Here is a 20,737-nt window from a genome sequence, read left to right on the forward strand (position 1 = left end):
ACTCATTCTGAGCGGTGTTGACACAGGTGTGCTGGTAAAGTGTGGCTGCTAGTGAGGGCGCCATAACTGTGATTACAGGCCATGCTGCTAGAAGTCACCTAATATCAAGGTTGATATCCTAACCTTCTCCACAGTATCAGAGACAGTACTGTCTGCCATTCTAAAATTATATATATGAGTGTAATGTATATATTTTTAATGTGTGATTTTAATGACTATTCATTGATCAATACTTTACAAATTATGGTGATTTGTAATTTAAATTGATCAAGCATATTCAGACATATATTAAGCTGACCTTATGACTACACAAATGACACAATTTCAATTCATGGCATCCAGCACTAAATAGGGTGGTCTTAAAAATGTATACACATACTTTGAATAATTATAAAGGCAGTGTTCACTAAAATGCATTTCATTTTCAAAATTGAGCTATCAGCTATTAAAGTGTGTATACATTTTGGGAGACTATGATATTGGGAATCCTTTAGAATTTTATTTCCAAGATGTAGGAACAGTGACCCTGGAGACCTCCTACCTCCTCCCTGGGGCAAACAATATGTTGGCTAGGTCCTTGTAAGGCAAAGCAAAAGCAGGGTTTAATGCCAGTACTGATATTTCCTCCTTCTTAGATAAAACTATCCAGGTGAGATTAAGATAAGTGAGAGAGAGAAAAAAATGACAAAAATAAGGGCATACTTTAAAAATAAAATATATTTCAATGCTTTCACTGTGTCCTTGTCCTGTCAGATACCTTTGGAAGCTAGCTCAGGTTTTCTAAAGTGTTTGACAAAAGCTGGGAAAATTCCATGTGGTGATGGAAGAGAACTTGATTGAGCACCAGAAGGTCTGAGTTCCAGTCCTGCCTTTTTACCACAAATCTGCTGCATAGCTTCAGTGGTCTCCTAACCTTTCTGTTCCTCAGAATCTGTGCATTGCAAATGGGAGGTAGACTTTGGGATTTGAAAAAATAAAATCCCTTTAAACTTAAAAGATTCTATAATTTCCTACTTCCTCCATCGTACATATTTGTTTTAATATTTTCCTTATTCACAATTGCATAAATTTGCCACAGTTGAGCAAATACATCCCCAAAAAGGAGATGGCAGGAGTGGGTTAAGGAATTCTGCAGTGAGTATACAAGCAAGGAACAGGAGGGAGGGCGAGCAGCACCCTATGCCTAGGAGCAAATGAGCTGCTGATACAAGGTGCATGCCACTGGAGCCAGTGAACACCATGCTTCTGACATTATCTGTAAAACTGAGAGTACTCTGTGTAGCTATAAGAGTGACATTCCATTGTTAATGGCAATAAAAATGGATAATAATAATAGCTAAGATACTCTCTTTGGAATAATTATTAAATATAGAAACTTTTAATCAAATGACTTACACAGAGACTCATCCCCCTCTTAGTAAATGCGCCCCTCTCCTGCACTGAGACCCATAGAGAACGACTACAGCTTTTTCCCTGCTTTGGGCCTGGATGGCCCAGGCCAAGGGAAGGAAGGGAAGAGTGATACGTGGGTTGGCTTGGATTTCCCACAGAAATTTCTTTAGGTGAATGGGAATGATTTTAGGGCTGGTGGCTGAAGGTTTCAGCACCTGGGAAGAGATGTAGAAGGGAAACGGGGGGTACCTGGGGAGAGACATTGGGTTCCAGGATGGTTCTAGGAGGCATAGTGAGGGGGACAATGTCTTTTTGAATTTTTCAGCAATAACAATGTAGTTGGGAAAGGAAACATGCATGCATGAAGAAATTTGAAAATATTCTTTTTAGAAATTTGAAAATATTAAGAAAAAATGTAAGTGAAATATTTGTGTGCATATGAATACATTATGTGTATATATATGTATATATTTATATGTAGGAGATAAGTTGGGTATATGTATAAGAAACAAAGTATATTAATTTGGAAGAGCTTCCTGAAAAAAATTCATTTAGACAGAGCTAGCTGCTTATATAAGTTAAGGGCCATAAACCGAAGAGAGAAAGGGCTATGAATCCAGAAGGCACCAGGTTAATCCATAATCATTGCAACAATAAGTTCTTATTGGACACATCTTCAGTGCCAGGCAGTGGCTGCATGTTTTCCATTTCAACTGATCTTTACAACAAGCTTGTGCTAGATAATATTATCCATTTTTCAGATGAGGAATTGGAGGCTCTGAACATTCTCAAATAGTAAGTGGCAGAATTAAAATTCACATTCAGGTCTGCTGGGCATTACCCAGTGCACTATCCTGAGGGAGAAAGCCAGCTTGTGATCTGTGAGAGTAGGAGCTGGAGAAGGTCCTGAACAGGTGATGTTAAGCCTTGCACTTGACCCAACAAGACAATGAGGCTTGACTATGACCCATGAGAACTGCCATAGTCATTTTGAAGACTATGGCTTGAGGACTGCTTGAGAAAATGTATGTAGAATAAGAGAGGGTGGAGAGAACCACAGATTAGGCCTGTTTAGTTAATGGCAATGGGCATAGAAAGGAAGTGTGACTCTGACATCTTAGGGTAAAAATTCCAAAGAACTAGAAACCATATGGGATGTAGGGAGGCAAGAAGAAAAAAAATCAAAAAAGGCTTTCTGTTTTAAGGATGGTGCTGGAGAGCAGGACAGAGAAATAATGGTACATCTGAGACTAAGAGAGCGAAGGGAATGGAATTCTTTTGGAAGAAGATGAATAATTCTTAATGACATAGTAATAGATCTCTCTCTCTTTTCTCTTTCAACCATTTTCAGATCTTTGAGAACACTGAAATGGCTGTTCTCTCAGGCCCTTTGGTGGCACCATTTTTCTTTGTAGTGCCATGTGCAGGTAGAGCGAATATAGATATGTGTGTGCATATGTGTACAAAATGATTTAACACACCAAACGGCTTTCAACACAAGGAAATATGTACATATGTAATCATCTGTACATATTGATGTCATATTCATACTAAAGAGTTTCCAAGTATGTACTTAAATAAATGTCTGAAGTAAGTTCTCTTCATCTATCCACATTTCTATGGGGCAGTGCAGATATCTTTGAAATTTTAAGAAGTTGTATCAATGTTCCCAGAAACTCTTAATGACTCCTTTTCACTATTCTCAGTTGTTGCTGACCCAGAAGACCTTAGGCATTTGCCATTGGTATGGCTAGATTTGTTCTATTTTTAAAAGCTCTTTTGCCTATATTCTAGGACAATATATTCAAATCTTGAACTTCTGTCCCTAGATAGGTCCTCCACACATTAATGTTAAGGGAATAATTAAATACAATAAATATAAGTGAAGTATGAATTTAATGCATCAAAAGATTCTATAAGCTGTTGGAAAAAACAGTGATATGTAGGTAAAGATATATTGTTTATAAATTGACTGATATATATCTTTAATTCCTAAAGGCTGGGAGACCTGATTTATCAGATCCTATCTCATATCAATATATAGCATTGGAATAGAAGATTAGTAAGTAATTGTATTGGAGGGGTAATTGACATGCAATTCCTAAGGGGAATGCCATTGAAAATGTTACTGCTCTATTTTTTCCAATAGGTCTTTCCCCAACAATTCCCCCATTAATAGAAATCCTCCGATAGCTTTAGACACTCTAAGGCTAGTGGACTGCTTTGCTTTTCCTGGGAACCACCAGGTTTAAATTTTAGAATAAAATAAAAGAAACAGGCTATACATAACTTTAAGGCAACAGGACTGCATTTTTAATGGGGGAAAGAATTAAACTTCAACAGTAGATAAAGCATATTTTAAGAAGAAATGACCTTAAAAGAGTTTAATGGAGTATATGCCTTATAAATGGTGGTTAACACATTAGAATCATGCAATTTTGATTGACGAAGTATTTTTTAAAAAATTTAAATATACTTCTTCCATATAGTGGATACTTTTCCTTTGTTTAAAGTATTTCTAACATTTCTATAATGAGAATACATGATTTTTTTTCAAAAGGATAATAGCATTTACTCCTTGTCTTTCTTTTCACTTTGTCTTTCATGAATCAAACAATCTTAATAAGCATTTAGTTGTATTTGTTTTACTCTAGGTTACTCACCTCTCTTGAAAATTTCATAACGTATGGAAAATCCTGCACCATGTGTCTCATAGTCAGAGACAAATTTGATGAAAAGAAATGGCCCTGAAGACACTATAGGAGAAGGGGCAATCTTTCCACAGAACTTTCCCCATAAACGTCCATTTTCATTTTCTCCATCAATGACTTCCACATAGTCATACCTGGCACAGAAACATGGAAGGAACCATTAGGTTAGCAAGAAATACCCTTTAATTTCAAAAATTTAGAAACCAGCACTGTCCAGCATAGTCTGTCAGGAAAAAGAGTCCTACCTGCACTCACCACTGTATTACAGGGAGGGGAGAATCTAGCAAAATGAAATAATTAAAATGGACTACATGATGTCTGTATACATCATCTTGCAATAGAGAACTATTAAGAATAATGGTGTCCATTATACTTGCAGACAATGTAGTTAAAGTAACTAATTAAGAAGAAAAAGAAATCTCATGAGCACTATTCTCTCTTATTAAATTGTGTTCCTTTGTCTCTGGTGGTGTGGTGTCAATACATAATGCTATGCATTCTTTTCAAACTATGCAGTTCTTTTATGAATTCAAAATGTCTCCTTAGCTGGAGCTTTCCATGAACAATACTTTCTGTGAGCGACCCTCTAAACATATGGCCATAGAATAATAAAGAGATCCTTTACTGTTTAACCCAATTCCAGCAAATGCCAGACTTTTTAGGAAAACTCTGGTTCAAACACAGATCATCTTCTTCCAAAACTACACTTGAATTGCAGAATGTAATTTCTCCAAAGAAAAGAAGTTTATTTAAAAATAGCAAGTAACTTTGTTTATACCTATCAGCCTGAAAATTTGAAAGAATATTGTTGTTTAAAAAGGAAACATAACACATTTGGAAATACCAAAATGATGTGATGTTTAAAAATTCAGGCTTAATGATACACTAAGGAGACAAATGATAAAGGAAGTGGCAATAAAATATTATACTCTAAATATTGCACTAAGGTAACAGATATACTTGGACATTTTTTCTCTCTAAAAGGTCTGAAAAACTATCTCCAATAAACAAGAGTCCCCAGGAAAAGAGAAAGATTTTCATTTGTTTGGAATTTTATATTTCTTAGTGTCTTGCTCTTTCTTATTACTTACCAAGTCACTAGAAAAGAAATAATCTGATTTGTCTTCCATTTTTCTTTGAGAACTGACATGAAAACATTACAATTCTTTCATTTCAAACATTTATTTCTGTGTTTAACTTGGTTCAAAAGTCTTGGGATCTATTAATTTCAGTAATGGCTAAAATATGGCAGTAGCATAAACTGTATCTGGAAATTTAAAAGAAATCAATGCCATCTTTAGCAATCCCTTTCAAACTGTCTAGGACACATTATTTATCTATATTATAAAAGGCCTCTGGCCCTAATGCTGAAACTACCAAAGACCGATGAGGGTAGGCGGGGCTTTATGCCTGGCAGGGTTGGGTGTGGGGCGGATGGGCGGGTTGCGTGCCGGTGAGCGGGGCAGCGTGATTTTGCACACTGGGTTTCTAGTGTTTATATAAAGTCTTAGGAGACAACTGCAAAGATAATATCACTAGTTAAAGTGGACAGTTGAATGCTCTTTAAATTAAAAATGACACTATGCATCAGTTATAGTTGTGTGCCAGTTATGTGTCTGCCGAGGAGAAAATCAAGCTGACATTGATGGAACTAAACATTAGCATGTGAATTATTGCATTAACTGCATTTCCTCTACTGCATCCCATGTTTCCAGTAGCCCTTACTGGCCTGCCTGCGTCACTGTCCCTTTGCAAAACTAGGAAAATACCCAGAGGAATTGCTTCTTTCTCAATACTTTTGGAGATGCTGTGCATTTTAAAAGAAGATGGAAAAGGAGAAGTAAAAGTGGAGAATGAGGAGGAGGATGAAGAAAGCAATGCGGGTAAGGGTGGGGGTGCAGCTGGAAAGAATGGTAACTCTGCATTTAGTAAAGCCTCACAAGTTGGCATTTATGTAGCAATACCTTTTATCGTCACTGCTTCATTGACTAGACAGGTCTGCATGTTTTGCCCACACTTGTGTATAATTGAATTATGATTTGAACTGTTGATTGTGTTTGTCTTCATGACTGTGCATCTAGCTCTGCAATACAGGCTTTTTACTTGAATCCTGACATGATTTGAATACTAAGTGGCTAAATCCTAGTGCATTTTGCCTTCCAGCCACAAATAAGAAAGGTGGGCAGGCTTTCGGCAGAACTAAGGGCCTTTCTGTGAGAACACCTTTCTGCCAGGTGTGAGAGGACTTGCTAGCACCGTGCTAGGGAATTGAACAGGGAACGAAGCTAGCACTTTAATTGACATATATATCTTCTAATAGGAAATAGGAGGCTCTCCTCTTGGCAACAGTAAAAGCTATTTTTAAAAGGGAGAGAGGGACTACATACTCTTCCAGGCAAGAGATGTCATTATTAAATGCCAATTTTAGGGAATTGAATTATTCATGGATACAATAGTTACATGTATAAACTGGGATGGTGCTCTCATTTTAGCACTTCCCTTCAAAGAACCATCCAACAGGGCTCCTAAGAGCTGTATCACAAATAGCAGTTCATGTAACTATTCAGGAGGGTGTATTCACACAAGTTGTAAAGAGTAGTGTTGCCAAAGAAGTTAGGAAAGCAGCTTGCCTCTCCCTCTGGAGTTGATACTAGTTCTATTCCATAAGTTTCTTGCTGACAAACGTGGTGCCAGGAATGCAGCTAGTGTGCCAAGATCCCTCCGAGAGACTAAATGTGTCACCACAGCAACGCACCAAGTCTTCATTGGCCTGAAGCCCACAATCCTGTGTTTGCAAATTTTGCTCCTGCACCGACCCCCGCTCCATCCCCCTCCCCCGCCCCCAACCTGGCCACAGCACAGGGCTCTATTACTGCTGTCCCTTGGCAACCACTGCGTTTCTTGGAATATCAAGCTCCCCATTCGCAAAGGCAGAGACCTACAAAGGTGAAAATGGAGACACTTCTAAGGCCCTCCTTAGCAGCTGGAGTGGGAAATGGAAATTGTGTCTTGGGCATGTAATTACTAAGAGCTAGAGGAGGGCTTGGAAAATTGACTTGTCTCTTCCTTTGGAGCTCTGCTCCTAAAGAAGAATGCTCTAGGTCAGTGGTCTGCAAACTGCGGTTCGCGAGCCACATGCGGCTCTTTGGCCCCTTGAGTGTGGCTCTTCCACAAAATACTGACTTCTGCGCATGGGCCACGAAGTTTCAATCGCACTGTACATGGGCGCCCGCACGAGGTATTTTGTGGAAGAGCCACACTCAAGGGGCCAAAGAGCCACATGTAGCTCTCGAGCCGCAGTTTGCCGACCACTGCCTAGGTGGCAAGGGAACCGGGTCTGTCTCAAGTGCACTACCCTTCTGTGCGGGCCCTCCCTGCTCTCAGTGTAAGCCTAATCCTGGGTCCCAGCTAGAAAAGCCCTTCCTCACACCTCATCCTCCCCATTACCGGAATGTAAACATCATGTGGATTTTTAAAATATTCAGAGGCTCCTCTCCTCCTTTAGCCATCCTTCCATTTCTTTTCTTAAGCCTTCTACCTTAAAGCTTTTCCTTTCTGCACTAATAATGGCAAAGCAGCCTATATTTACTGGGGAGTAATGAAAAGATCTCTCAACCCAACCCTTTTACAATGAATTAAAAGCAACTTTCCTATGTTTTCTGTTTTGGGATGTGAAACGCTGGTGGCTTATCTCTGGAGTATCCCTAGCTTTAGAGTGCAAGTTCCTGAAGCTAAAGGCCTTTTTGCTTACATATCCCCCCACCCTCACCTTACTTGAGAGTGATGAAAACACTTTGCATCCTAAGAGTAACCATGAGTTAGGTTTCCCATAGGAATGACAAAGGAGTAAAGATTTCCTTCTAAGAATTCTTGAAAGGATTATCCAGAGATTATGTTTTCTTTTGGAAAGTTTGAATATGGTATTAGGAAAATGGCATAGTAGAGGGAAAAGTGATGGAAAATGAGAAATGTATTCAGTTACCAAAGAGTGGTTTCCGAGGCTCTCTAGGTAGGCAGTGCTGAATATACAAACAGCACACTTTACTGAAGTGGGAGTTTCTCTTCTGGGTGTCAGTGACCCCAGAACTCTCCACAGTGAAGCCTGTTAATAGGAAGAAAGCTAGTCCTCTGCAGGGTGTTGTCTGTGTAGTGAGCCACTGTACCAGGTCCCTCACAGCTTCTGAATGGCCTGGAATTATTAGGAAGGAGGATTTTAGGCGGTGTTATCTTTTTAATCTCCTTCCAAGAGACTCTATCCCCATGTGCATATATACATTAATAATGGAGAAATTGGATCCCTGACATCATAAGCCAGAGCGAGAAATAATGTTGGCTCACATAATTTTCACCTGCAAAAATGTGTTTCTTTGGATGTTTGGTTTATTCTGCACAAGGCATTAATAGCTACCCCAATTGAACAATCTGTAAGGATTATTATGCTGCTGTCCAAGAATCACCTTACATATTTTCCAGAGAAGAACAGATTTTCTCTCAGACTATTAGAAAAAGGATTTAGAAAGAAAAACACGTTGATGGAGCTAGGAGGAGCCAATTAGTTTACATCTGTGTTTTAGAGTGATTTTATATCTGATTCACCCCTAACAGTTCTGTTTTGCTTATGTTTTAAGCAAGATATATGAAAAGACTTAAAAGGTTCATAGCCTCTTGTTCAGCAAAAGCATTTTTTAGAAATATATTCTAAGGAAATAATATGGAATAATGTAAAATATTTATGCAAAAAACTATTGCTTGATGCTTTATTTAGTAATGGGGGAAATAGAAATAAGGCAAAGAGGAAGGAAACAAGAAAATGTATGTAAATTCAAATCATGGAATATTATTCAGCCATTAAAAAGCATGCTCAATGAAAAATGTTTTATAACAGGAAAAATGCATATGCATATGTTCTCTCAAAATCAGAACATAAAATGCTATGTGCAGTATATTCTCAACTCATTCATATGTAGAGAAAGAACTGAAAGGGAAAATGCTCAGCTGTTAGTAAGTGCTAATAAGCTTTTAATAATATCAGGGTAATGAAATTATCTTCATCAGCTATTTCTGGATTTTTCAAAATTTTTATAATGGACAAGTGCTCCTTTTTAATCAGATAAAAGTTATTTTGAAAAGCATTAACTACCTATATAGAAAGTAGAAAATCAGCACCTATTACCTAGCTAACAATTTTATATTTCTTGGTCAGAAAACATTATCTTTTATGATGTTTTGTTTGTAAAGTAAATAGAAGGCTTTGCCTTTTTTCTGAGCAACTGAATCAATGAAATTGTGTAATTTTTTTTTAAGTACTGGAAAGTTAAAATAAAACAAATTTGATCTCATACTTTCTGAAATGCTGGCAATAATACTTGCCATTTGTTCAGTAATTTTCATGTTACAAAGTGCTCTCAGCTGTATTATCTGACAGTCTTTACAGCAAGGATGTCAAACTCAAAGGCTAACATGGGCCAAATAAACAAGGTTTAAGTTTATGTGGGCTGCAAAAAACCAAAAACTTCAATTTTCATAGAAACATAGCTTTATTTTGATAGAGGGCTGAAATAAATGAGTAATTGTTAACATAAAATAATAGAACATTTTAATAAAAATTAATATTTTTTTCTTGAACATTAACTTACCAGACATTGAATAACTACACAAATTAATGAGCGTAACACAAATGAACCTATTTTTCTTGTCCTCTGAAAGCGAAAATATTTCCTGTTGCGTATACCAAACAAGTCAGCCCAAGACTAATGACATGGCAATCAGCTACTAAAATATTCATTGCTAGTATTAGTGGAGAGAAATGGTGCGCCTGCACATAAGGCGCTTAAGGAGCGTAAGGCGCATAAGGGAAATGAATGCAACATGATTACTATAATCAGTCATTAGCAAACATTGTAGTTTGTTATTAATAATCCTATATAATAAAAAGAGAAACATGCAAATTAACCATCCCTCTGCTAGGCTCAAGCCACGCCCACAAGCCACACCCACAAAATAATCAGGAGCGAGTATGCAAATTAACCCAACTAAGATGGCTGCGGTCATGGAGCTGGAGCAAGCAGGAGGCTTGCGTTGCCCCTGGCTATGGAGGAAGCCAAGCTTCCCACCTGCCCTGGCCGGCCCAGGGCTCCGCTCAAGGCTACAAAGTTTCAATTATAGAAGATAAATAAATCCCAGAAGAAAAAAGAAAAAAAGGAGAGGCTGGGAGCTTGGGCCGCCGAAGGGTGTGGCCAGCCTGAAAACTGCCCTCAGCCCCTCACCCAGGCTGGCCACACCCACATAGGGTGAGGGTTCCCACTGGGGGGCTTGGCTAGCCTGAAAATGGCCCTCAGACCCTCACCCAGGCTGGCCAGGCACCCCAGCGGGACCCCCACCCTGATCCAGGACACCCTTCAGGGCAAACCAGCTGGCCCCCACCTGTGCACCAGGCCTCTATCCTATATAATAAAAGGGTAATATGCAAATTGATCCTAACAGAAGAAAGACTGGGTCACTATGACACACACGCTCAATGCCAGAGCTGCCCCCTGGTGGTCAGTGCACTACCACAGGGGAAGCTCTGCTCAGCCACAAGCCAGGCTGATGGCTGCCAGCACAATGGTGGTGGCGGGAGCCTCTCCCGCCTCCTCAGCAGCGCTAAGGATGTCCAACTGCAGCTTAGGCCTGCTCCCCACTGGCAAGTGGACATCCCCTGAGGGCTCCCGGGCTGCCAGAGGGATGTCTGACTGCCAGCTTAGGCCCGATCCCCCAGGGAGTGGGCCTAAGCCAGCAGGTGGACATCCCCCGAGGGGTCCCAGACTGCGAGAGGGCACAGGCCGGGCTGAGGGACCCCCTCCAAGTGCACAAATTTTTGTGCACCGGGCCTCTAGTTATGTATAACAGGATATTGTAAAAATTGTTATGACATTTTTATTAAAACATTTCTTATATACCTTTATATTGGCTGGGCCACAAAAATATTCATTGTGGGCTGCATGCAGCCCATGGGCCGAGGGTTTGACATGTTTGTTTTACAGGGATCCAGGAAGACAGTTATCAAGTGGTACCAGCCCAAAAGCCCAGACCTGGGGGAGCACTGGGTCAGAGATATACATGCAGGAAATAATGTGTATCCTTTCAACATTGCCTACTTTAGGCAAATTTGATTCCAATATTTGTTCTTGTTACTCCCTTGATACATATTTTTGGCAGATGAGGAATGGATATGGCCCTATCCTCATATATAAAAAGCCAGGGGCCGTCATGACCGAAACAACCAGAGGGAGGAACAACAGGCTGCCTGGGGCCACAAGGCTGGCAGGGGGGGTACTGACGGGTGACCAAAGGACTGAACGGCAGGCTGCATGGGGTGACCAGGCCATCAGAGGGAGCAATTGGGGATAACTAGGCTGGCAGGGGAGGGGCACTTAGGGGTGACCAGGCCGGCAGAGGGGGCAGATGGGGACGACCAGGCCAGCAAAGGGGGGCAATTGGGGGCAACCAGGTTGGCAGGGGGGGTAGTAAGGGGTGACCAGGCTAGCGGGGGGCGCTGAAGGGACAGCTCCCCATGCACAAATTTCATGCACCAGGCCTCTAGTTATTTTATAACTATTCATTAACAACTCCTGATTAATTTTCAAACTGGTTGTTGTTGCTAGAAAAATGGCATATCAACTAACTTCATTCATTTTTCTTAACAGTGTGCTTACAGCTATATAAATAAACATCTTGGGTGTGCAAAGGTATACTTGCATCTGTGTAAGAGAGAAAGAGGGAGAGAGCTACAGAGACAGAGAGGGTGCTCTTGACCTTCAGGAAATCATGTGAGTTGAAAGTTTCAGTGGAATTGATGGTGGCCATTGAATGGGCTTTCTCCTAAAGCTATACTGGTCCTCCTGGCCTAGCTGGCTGTTCAGAGACCACATGACAAGAACCCAACCCCAGACTGTCAAAGAGATGGAACAGGTAGATGCTGGAGTAGTGCTAAATGGTAACTGTAATTTTGTTTTCTTCCTAGTGCCACCACCCTGGGCCTGAACACAGATAGCTCCATCCACTACCCAGGATACATAGGTGGAAAGGGCAGGCCCCTCTGACCACACAAAGGCTAGCACTAGCCTGGTGCATGCCCTTAGCATGAAATTGGCACATCTGAGATTCAGAGCAGGGAGAGGGCCTGAGGATGCACCAGAGAATCCCTCCACTTTTTCAAAGGAACAGAGAGCGGGGTTATCAACTGGCTCTTGTCCTCCAGCTCCTAGCCTCTGATCAAATGCCAATTTCTATGAAAGCCATTCTAAATCTGTATACAATTTTTAATTTTCTCCTATTAACAGAATATTGCTTTGCTTATTATACTGTCATACTTCCCTTTAAAGTGTGTTTCTAAGTTTATAAAGCAATTTTTCTTTATTAAAATATCAAATATTTTCCCTAAATATATATTTTTTCAATATGTATATGTGTGTATATATATTTTGTTCTTTCTAGATGCACTCTGTACTAGAAGCAGGAGTGTAGTATATTACTCTTTGAGCATGGGCTCATTTTCACTTAGGACACTTTCTAAAATTCAGTTTTTCTTCAATAAACCTTTGATACACCCCTAACTTCTAATCCATAGTATGACTACATCTACACTTTTTATATGTTTATGCATATTTTTACCATGTGCTCTGACATTGTCAGGGTCTAGGTGACATTTTTTCAGCTGGGGTAGCTACCTATGACATATTGATAACCCCATTCATTTCAGCAGGGGAGTAGCATTTTAGTAGCATTTCCACTTCCTCACCACTGAGTTCCTGCACAGATCTTATCTCTCAAACTCAGGTTCCACCTATGAGTAAACTGAGGGTCCAAGGTTTTCACTGTCTGCTTAGCTTCAAAATGAGCACAGGTTGCAGAATGCATGGGAGACCACCTGGCTGGTTGGGCACAGGCCACAGAACTGGGAAGAGTGTAGTGCTGAAAAGACCAGGCAGCTTTACTCAGTGGCTGCTGGATGGTTTTAAGCCAAATCATCTCTCGTGCAACTGAGCCCACTGATTGTAAATGGGACGCCAAATCCTTACCACTCTTGGGACATAAAAACTGCAAAAATTTTTGCAAACACTTCTGTCTTTTGTCATTTTAAACCGCAAAGACCCACACAGTATTAATCTTGTGTTTGTCCACAAGCTTCCAGGTAATTTTCCTCTAGTAAATTGAAACACCTTATAGTCCAACTAACATCTTCCCAGAATGTGACTCTTCTAATTAAGATTAGTAAAGATTTCTGTATGTACCATTTTTAGATAGCACAGTCTCAAATAATCAGAATACAATAAAAATGACATATTAAAATTTTCATATTTAAGTTTTTGTAATGCTGAATTACAATAATAAGGGCAATAATAATGAATATCAACAATTTTATTGCAGCTATAGAAAACTGATGATTGATAGGGTAGATAATAACACAATAATATGTATAAGAGATCACAGCCCCAAGAAAAAAAGGTACTAGAAAAGTGAAGAAATAAAATGTTTAAGAAAAAATGTTGTATTGGGGTAAAATTAAAAGAGATATTAAATGGCTTTCATTGGAGTAATGCAAAGGGATAATAATTTATTGTGTGGGGGATTATGAGAGCTGCAATGAGTCATAGCTGGTCAAGACCAACTCAGAAGGGGAGAAACTGATATGGTAAATATCAAGTGTGTACTAGACATTTAGTTTCTTATTGCTGTGTAAAAATTACGATAAATCTAATAGCTTAAAATGATACACATTCATTAGCTCACTAGGGGCCCAGTGCATGAATTCATGCATCTTGAAAGGAATTATGGGCCACGAGGCTGTGGTGGGCACAGGGACGGTCTTGGCCCATCCTCCACGCCCCCGCCAGGCCCCTCCTGCCATGGCCCTTAGTCCCCTGTCTGCCAGCAGCCCCGGTCCCGTGACCATCGTTTCTATGTGCTGACGGTGCTGGCCCTGCAAGCACCTGCTGACGGTGTGGAGTGATTGGGGCCGGCGCCAGCAGTGGGTGCAAGCAGGGCTGGCGCTGGCAGTGTGTGCGAGCAGTGGCTCTGGTGCCGACAGCGGGTGTGAGTGGGGTCGTTGCCAGCAGGGTGCAAGAGGTGGCTGCTAGCCCTGATCACCCCTCAGGAGCAGGGGGAGGTGAAGAAGCCCTGACTGGCAATCGGGCCTGGCAGCTACCATTCACACCCGCTGACGACATTGAGCGATCAAGGCCGGCCCCAGGCGCCGGCAGTGGGTGTGAGCGGTGGCTCTGGCGCTGGCTGGCAGCAGGTGTGAGTGCCGGGTGGGATTGCAGCGCATGGGAGCAAAAAATTTTCAGTAACCACCAGAGGCTTGCCCTGATGATAGTGACTGGTGCCCTGCCTTAGTCTGGTGTCCCCGCTCACCTGCTCCACCATCCTGCCACACCAACGCCCACCATGTTTCACACTCTGCCACCTACTGCTGATGCCTGCCATGTTCCATCCACACCCCCTGGTGGTCAGTGCACATCATAGCAACCGGTTGTTCAATTGTTTGGTTGTTCCACCATTTGGTCTATTTGCATATTAGCTTTTTCTTATATAGGATTGTTATAAATAAAGTCTGGCATGGCATGGCTGAGACTTTCTGCTCAGGGTATCCTAAGGCTGAAGTCAAGATATCAACAGGGCTCCCTTACAATGAATTCTTTTCATGCTTTACAGCTCTTCAAGAAAAGCTCAGTCCCATTTAAAGGTTCATCTAATTAGGTCAGGCTCACCCAGGGCAATGTTTCTTTTTTGAGGTCAACTGACTTGGCAGCTTAATTCTGCAAAATCCCTTTGAGGCAGCACCAAGATTAATAATAGTTGATTGAATAATTGGGAGAAGGTATATGTACACCAGGGGCCAAGGATCTTGGGGGTACTTCTCTGGATTCTGCCCACCACACAGACGAAGCCCTGGTAGAACACATGAAGCTCTGAAGCTGCAATAGAAACCGAAGGCTGGCCAGACCATCCACTTATATCACCTGATAGAGCAAAGACTAGCAGGGTGCAGGGTAAGACTAAGGACAGGATTGGGTACGCAAAGCAATGGTTGAAATGATTTCAATGTTCTCATGTCATATTGGCTGTTGGTTTAGGAGCCTTGAGCCACAGGTGGTGCTTTCAGTGAAAGGGAAGGCAGGGTTCTGGAGTGAGCCACACTCTCCTGATTGAAGCAAAACATAAATGTTAGGATTGTCCTACACGTATGTCTTGAGACAGAAAAGTGGTAGTAGCTTAATTCAAAATTAATATATAAAAGAATTCATGACATGGTATAAAATAATGGTCAAATGTATAATTTTCTTAGAAAATGTTTGGAGTTTGAATTTTTCATTTCTGAGTAATCTGACTCCATAATTAAGATTTATTGGCATGGGAGATTAAAAAATCCTTCAGAGGGGAAATATTTCTATGATTTAACTCAGATTATGAAATCCAAAGCTTCATTTTAAATTGAAGAGAAAGAATGCCTCCCTTAAAAGAATAAGCTCCAGAAGTGATGGAGTCTTCCAGTGTCAAACTTGCAAAGTTCAGTATTTATAGAAAAATTCACATGCCTTTAATTACAATAACTTCAGTCCCTAAGTAAAACTGTGCCATCTGGAAGATATTAACATCATTTACAACTTGTTTGCCTCCCTATTTCATAGAAAATTTTACTTCTTGCCAACTTTCCACTGTTCTCAGGAAAAAAATAATTACCTTTATGAATTATCCTAAGATGGGTTTACATAGCATATAAAGACATCAAGAAGTGACAGAGGGGACATTTTGGACATATTTACTTTCTTATTTGCTTTAAATCCTTATATATTTATTTTAAGGTGCTTTTCCTTATAAAGTATATTCTCTTCTCTCTGCTCCTCTCTTCTCAGCCTTCCAAAATGGAGCATCAGGCCCATGCCCTACCTCACTGGCGGTTGGTAAGAGTAAAAGGGGAGCAGTAAAGATGCCTCTGCATCCCTGCGGAACCCCCACACACTCTGGGCCGCAACGGGTAGGAGGGCTACTGAGATGGGCCTTAAAGCCTGGAGCGTGGGCTCAGGTGGAGTTGCTACAAGTGAGGGATTCACCTAACTCAGCGGATACTGCAGGCAGGCCTGATGGCAGCTGGGTGGCGTGGCTTCCTGGCCCTACGGGGCACATTAAGATTCAACCATGAGATTCCAGCAAAGGTAGTCAGTTACCATTCTTGTTGTGTTTATGCAAACATCAGGACAGTAGATAAATTAATCTTGATTTGGCTTTTTAATAGCCATGGAGGAATTTTAAGAAGAAAAATCCTATTTCAATAGAAGTTGTTAAAGCTAAAATGGTTTCTTTCCCTTCCACCGGACCATTTATTAAGATATGCCCAGTACGAGCCTCTAGCAACGGTGGAATAGAAATGCAGTGCGTCTCATGATTGAGCCGGAAGTTCCAAGACAAAGGGGGGCAGGTGAGAGTGATCAGGCCAGCTAGTATCCATTAATAAAGGATACTAGCTGCAATGAAAGGGCGAGGGCTATGCCCTCCATCTTGCCCGTATCCTCCATGTTGGGGTAGGAGCCATGTGCTCAGACCCTCCCTTCTTCCTGGAAGCCCAGGCCTCTGCTGGCCACGCCCGGGATTTTAAACTAACCAATGACAATCAAGGGATGTGCGCGCCATAGAGATAATCACATCCTGTGTAACAAGACCCAGCTTGCGCCTGGCCAATCGGCAGGGCCCACAGTCCCCTCACTCCACCCCCTATTAAAACCCTGGTTTTTCTCACGGGGGCACTCCCCCCTTCTGGGAGCCAGACCTGGGTCTGTACTACTAATAATAAAGGATCCTTTGCTTTTGCATCGAACATGGCTCCCTGTTGGTTTGTGGGAATCTTGAAATCTGGGCATAACATATATATAGTGGCCCGGTGCATGAAATTCATGCATGGGAGGGAGGGTGTCCCTCAGCCTAGCTGCACCCTCTCCAATCTGGGATCCCTCTCGCAATTCGGGACTGCTGACTCCTAACCATTCACCTGCCTGCCTGCCTGATTGCCCCTAACCACTCTGCCTGCCTGCCTGAGTGCCCCCAACTCCCCCCCCCCCCCGCCAGCCTGACCACCCCCAACTGCCCGCCCATGCCAACCTGCTCGCCTCCAACTGCCCCCCCTGCTGGCCTGATCACTCTCACCTGCCCCCCTCCCCTGCTGGCCTACTTGCCTCCAACTGCCCCCCAGAAGGTCTCCTGGAAGGTCTCCTGGTCTAATTAGCATATTACTCTTTTATAAATATATATATACTGAGTAGCCAGATTATTATGACCACCTGACGTTTGTAGGCAAATTAGCCATACACTGCATCGTATGGGATATGGAAGCAAGCCTAAGCCTGTTTGAACACCTTTGCTGTCTGCAGTTACCAAGATAAAACATCTCCAGTTCACAAAGGAACACAAGGATTGGACAGTCGAGCATTGGAAAAAAGTCATGTGGTCCGATGAATCATGTTTCCAGTTGCATCATGCAGATGGCAGAGTGAGAATTTGGCAGAAGCAGCATGAAAGCATGCACCCCACATGCATGAGTACAACCCTTCAAGCTGGTGGGGGCAGTGTTATGGTTTGGGGCATGATTTCCTGGCATGATTTGGGCCCTTTAATTTGTGTGGAACAACATCTGAATAGCACAACATACCTAAGTATCGTTGCTGATCAAGTTCATCCTATCATGTTGATGGCATATCCCAATGGAGATGGCTTCTTCTAACAAGACAATGTGCCATGCCATGGTGCTCATATTGTGCAGGAGTGGTTTCAAGAACACGAGGGAGACTTTACCTTGCTTAAGTGGCCCCCAAAATCACCAGATCTCAATCCAATTGAGCATTTGTCCATCAGGCAGCTGGTTCCATAAACATCAAATATCACAGAACTGGACAGTGCTATTCATCAGGCATGGTTTCAGATTCCTCACATCACCTTTCAACATCTCGTGGAGTCAATGCCAAGAAGAATTGCAGCAGTATTGAAGGCAAAAGGTGGCCCAATGCAGTACTGATGGGTTGTCATAATAATTTGGCCACTCACGTTCAAATATATCCCACGTTAAAAAGGCTGTTAAATTTACCCATATCTTCAGAAAAAAATCACTTCTACTGTCGTGGTAAACAACCTGCTTCCCTATTTATAAAGGTCTGGCCCTCTAGCAACTTCAGCGTGAAATTATAGCTAATTTGCCTACAAACATCAGGTGGTCATAATAATCTGGCCACTCAGTATATATACGTATATATACATACATTTAATGAACTGAGTCTCTTTTAACATGGTCCTGTAGAGAAAGAGAGCTGGGGCAGGAAGAACTGGGTCCTTAGGAGCCACTCCTACACCTTTGATCTATCAAGAAGTGTCACCATCTTTGGCCTCCCATAAAGTGTCAAAGAGGACAATAAGGCAAAGAGTTCACCCTGCCTGACCAGGCACATTAGCCAAAATGGGACAACTGTGATCTGAGTCCTCACACTCTGCCACTGATCACTGCCTTGGGTAGGTCACTAACTCACTTTTGTGAGCCTTAGTTGCTCACCTGTAAAATGGACAAGATAATTAACAGGAGCATTAGATGAAATAATTATGCAATGTTGAGGGGGCTTGAGGTCCCTTTCCAAGTGAAGTTGGAATGCAGAAGGAATGAGACAAATACATAGAAAGCTAAATGGAGCAGTTGTGTTTGCCCAAATGTATACAACTCAGTTCAAAGCAAACTACAGTTCAGGTAGTGCAGGACATTTAGCTATTGTTATCTCCCAGGGTTATCGATCAGTCAGAACATGACTAACTCAGAATATGACCATAATCAGATATTCTGAAAAATACTAGCTGCAATGACAGTAGGTCTTGCTCCAGTACTGCCAACAAAACTCAATCAATTAAAGCCATTGTCAACAATGGATTTAAAGAAGTCAATTTATATGTACCACTGTGTGTGTGTGTGTGTGTGTGTGTGTGTGTTTAATCACTAAATCCATTAAGTATTTCCATTGATTGCCCAACTAATTTAATGCTCAGCAGTTGGACTAGTGCTATGAGCATACAGTACTGAATTTGTTCAGAAAGGCCCCTTAATTAGTATGGTGGAAGCACCAGGGTGCAACATCCAGCTCTGGAAAGGCAGTGACTCTGGCTTACACCATCCTGAAATCTTGATCCTCAAGTTTCCTTTTTAATCTTTGGAAAAGGAAATAAAGCAATAATTCTGTTTTAGACTATGGGATCTAATATGCTAATTTTAAGATTTAAAAAAATATTCCTAATTTATTACTAATTATTCAGTGGGGATCTAGGTAGTGGGCTAGTCAGAGCTGCAGGATTTGGCAAATAAGTTGGCAAATATTTCTTTTTAAGTTTTTGTTCTGTGCAGTAATTACAGTAGAGCCCCTTCAGCATCAGGTAGGTAAGATGGTTCCTTCTGGAGTGGGGAAGAAGTCTCTTACCCTGAAATGACCTCCTTTTTTCTGAAAAAGTGGAAAGCAAGAAATTCTGAAAAAAAAGGGTCCAGTAATACAGATTAGATGTTTCTTCTTTTAGTGACACCAGTAGAGAAAGAAAGGGTGAGCTGAATTTTAAGATTGGGCAGTGGGTACTGACCCAAGTCAAAATTGCACTCTTCTGTGCAGTTTACTTAAGTACAGACCACTAAGTTAACTAAAGCCAAGAAAATTAATCTTTTAGGTAAGGACCTAATGCATTTATGATACTAGAATAAAATGCACATGAGAAAAATTGATCATGTCACAGATATATTTTGTTTTCCTTAATCAAAAATATTTATAGAAAGCAACAAACTATTTGCTGTAAGTCATCTTTACACTCTGATGCATTCGTGCTTAGAATATTCTTTTTAATTATTTAAAATTTTGTTATATCAAAAGGCATGTGTATTAGCTGCCGATGACTGGGCTACTAGCAGTTTTACTAACCTGGCACCCAAAGTCAATCTGTAATACAGGGAATAATTTATATAATGAGAAATATATGTGTGGACATAAAATAACTGCAAATATCAACTAGGGGCTTTTCTATTTTACAAAATGGAAAATGGTTATAAAAACCAACATATTCAGAGAATCATTGGTTATTGGCCTAAACTTTAGTTGACATGATTTTTTTCTTGTATAGAAGAAGACTTTAACTACCTGTGTTAGAAACAAGCTCATGGAGAGAAGAGGGGGATTCATGATCTAGGTGGCCTCATGATTTATTCAGACCTTAAAGTGTGTTTAGAAAAAAGGAGAGTAGTGACCATAAATATTGCCAGTAGCTTAAGACCAGGAGCACCATCTTGCTAAGTTTAATCACATGACCACATAAGGGGTCACCTTGCCGAAATGGCTCTGTGGTTAGAAATTGGATTTAACTCAATCAGGCAATCATATAACCCCCACCCTACCATCTAAAGAATGTCCCAACCCCAAGACATTGTTATGGCAAGTTTAACAGAAAGAAAAAGGAAATATGGTCAAGTTGGATAAAATGAAATTTAGCATAAGGGAGCATTTCCAAATGCACTCTTCTCTAAGCAGAACACAAGCAAGAGAAAGATATAAAAAGTTCCCCTTGATAATACTAAAGTGTCAGCTGTAATA

General features: G+C 41.1%; 1 protein-coding gene across 4 annotated transcripts in view; it reads right to left on the reverse strand.

Annotated features, from left to right (window-relative positions):
- The window catches only part of NRP1 (neuropilin 1), a 178,276-nt gene that overhangs the window by 104,660 nt on the left and 52,879 nt on the right, over positions 1-20,737 (reverse strand). For all 4 annotated transcript variants that reach the window (XR_011473161.1, XM_070429205.1, XM_070429194.1 and 1 more), the window contains one exon: positions 4,056-4,237. Coding sequence is in view for 3 of the 4 variants with exons in the window: in XM_070429205.1 (XP_070285306.1) it covers positions 4,056-4,237 (182 nt within the window). In the remaining variant the exon portion in view is untranslated. The remainder of the gene's footprint in view (positions 1-4,055; positions 4,238-20,737) is intronic.

This window comes from Myotis yumanensis, unplaced genomic scaffold, assembly GCF_028538775.1.
Source record: "Myotis yumanensis isolate MYYU_CA2020_CCGP unplaced genomic scaffold, mMyoYum1.0.hap1 SCAF_1, whole genome shotgun sequence".
NCBI classification, from domain to species: Eukaryota; Metazoa; Chordata; class Mammalia; order Chiroptera; family Vespertilionidae; genus Myotis; species Myotis yumanensis.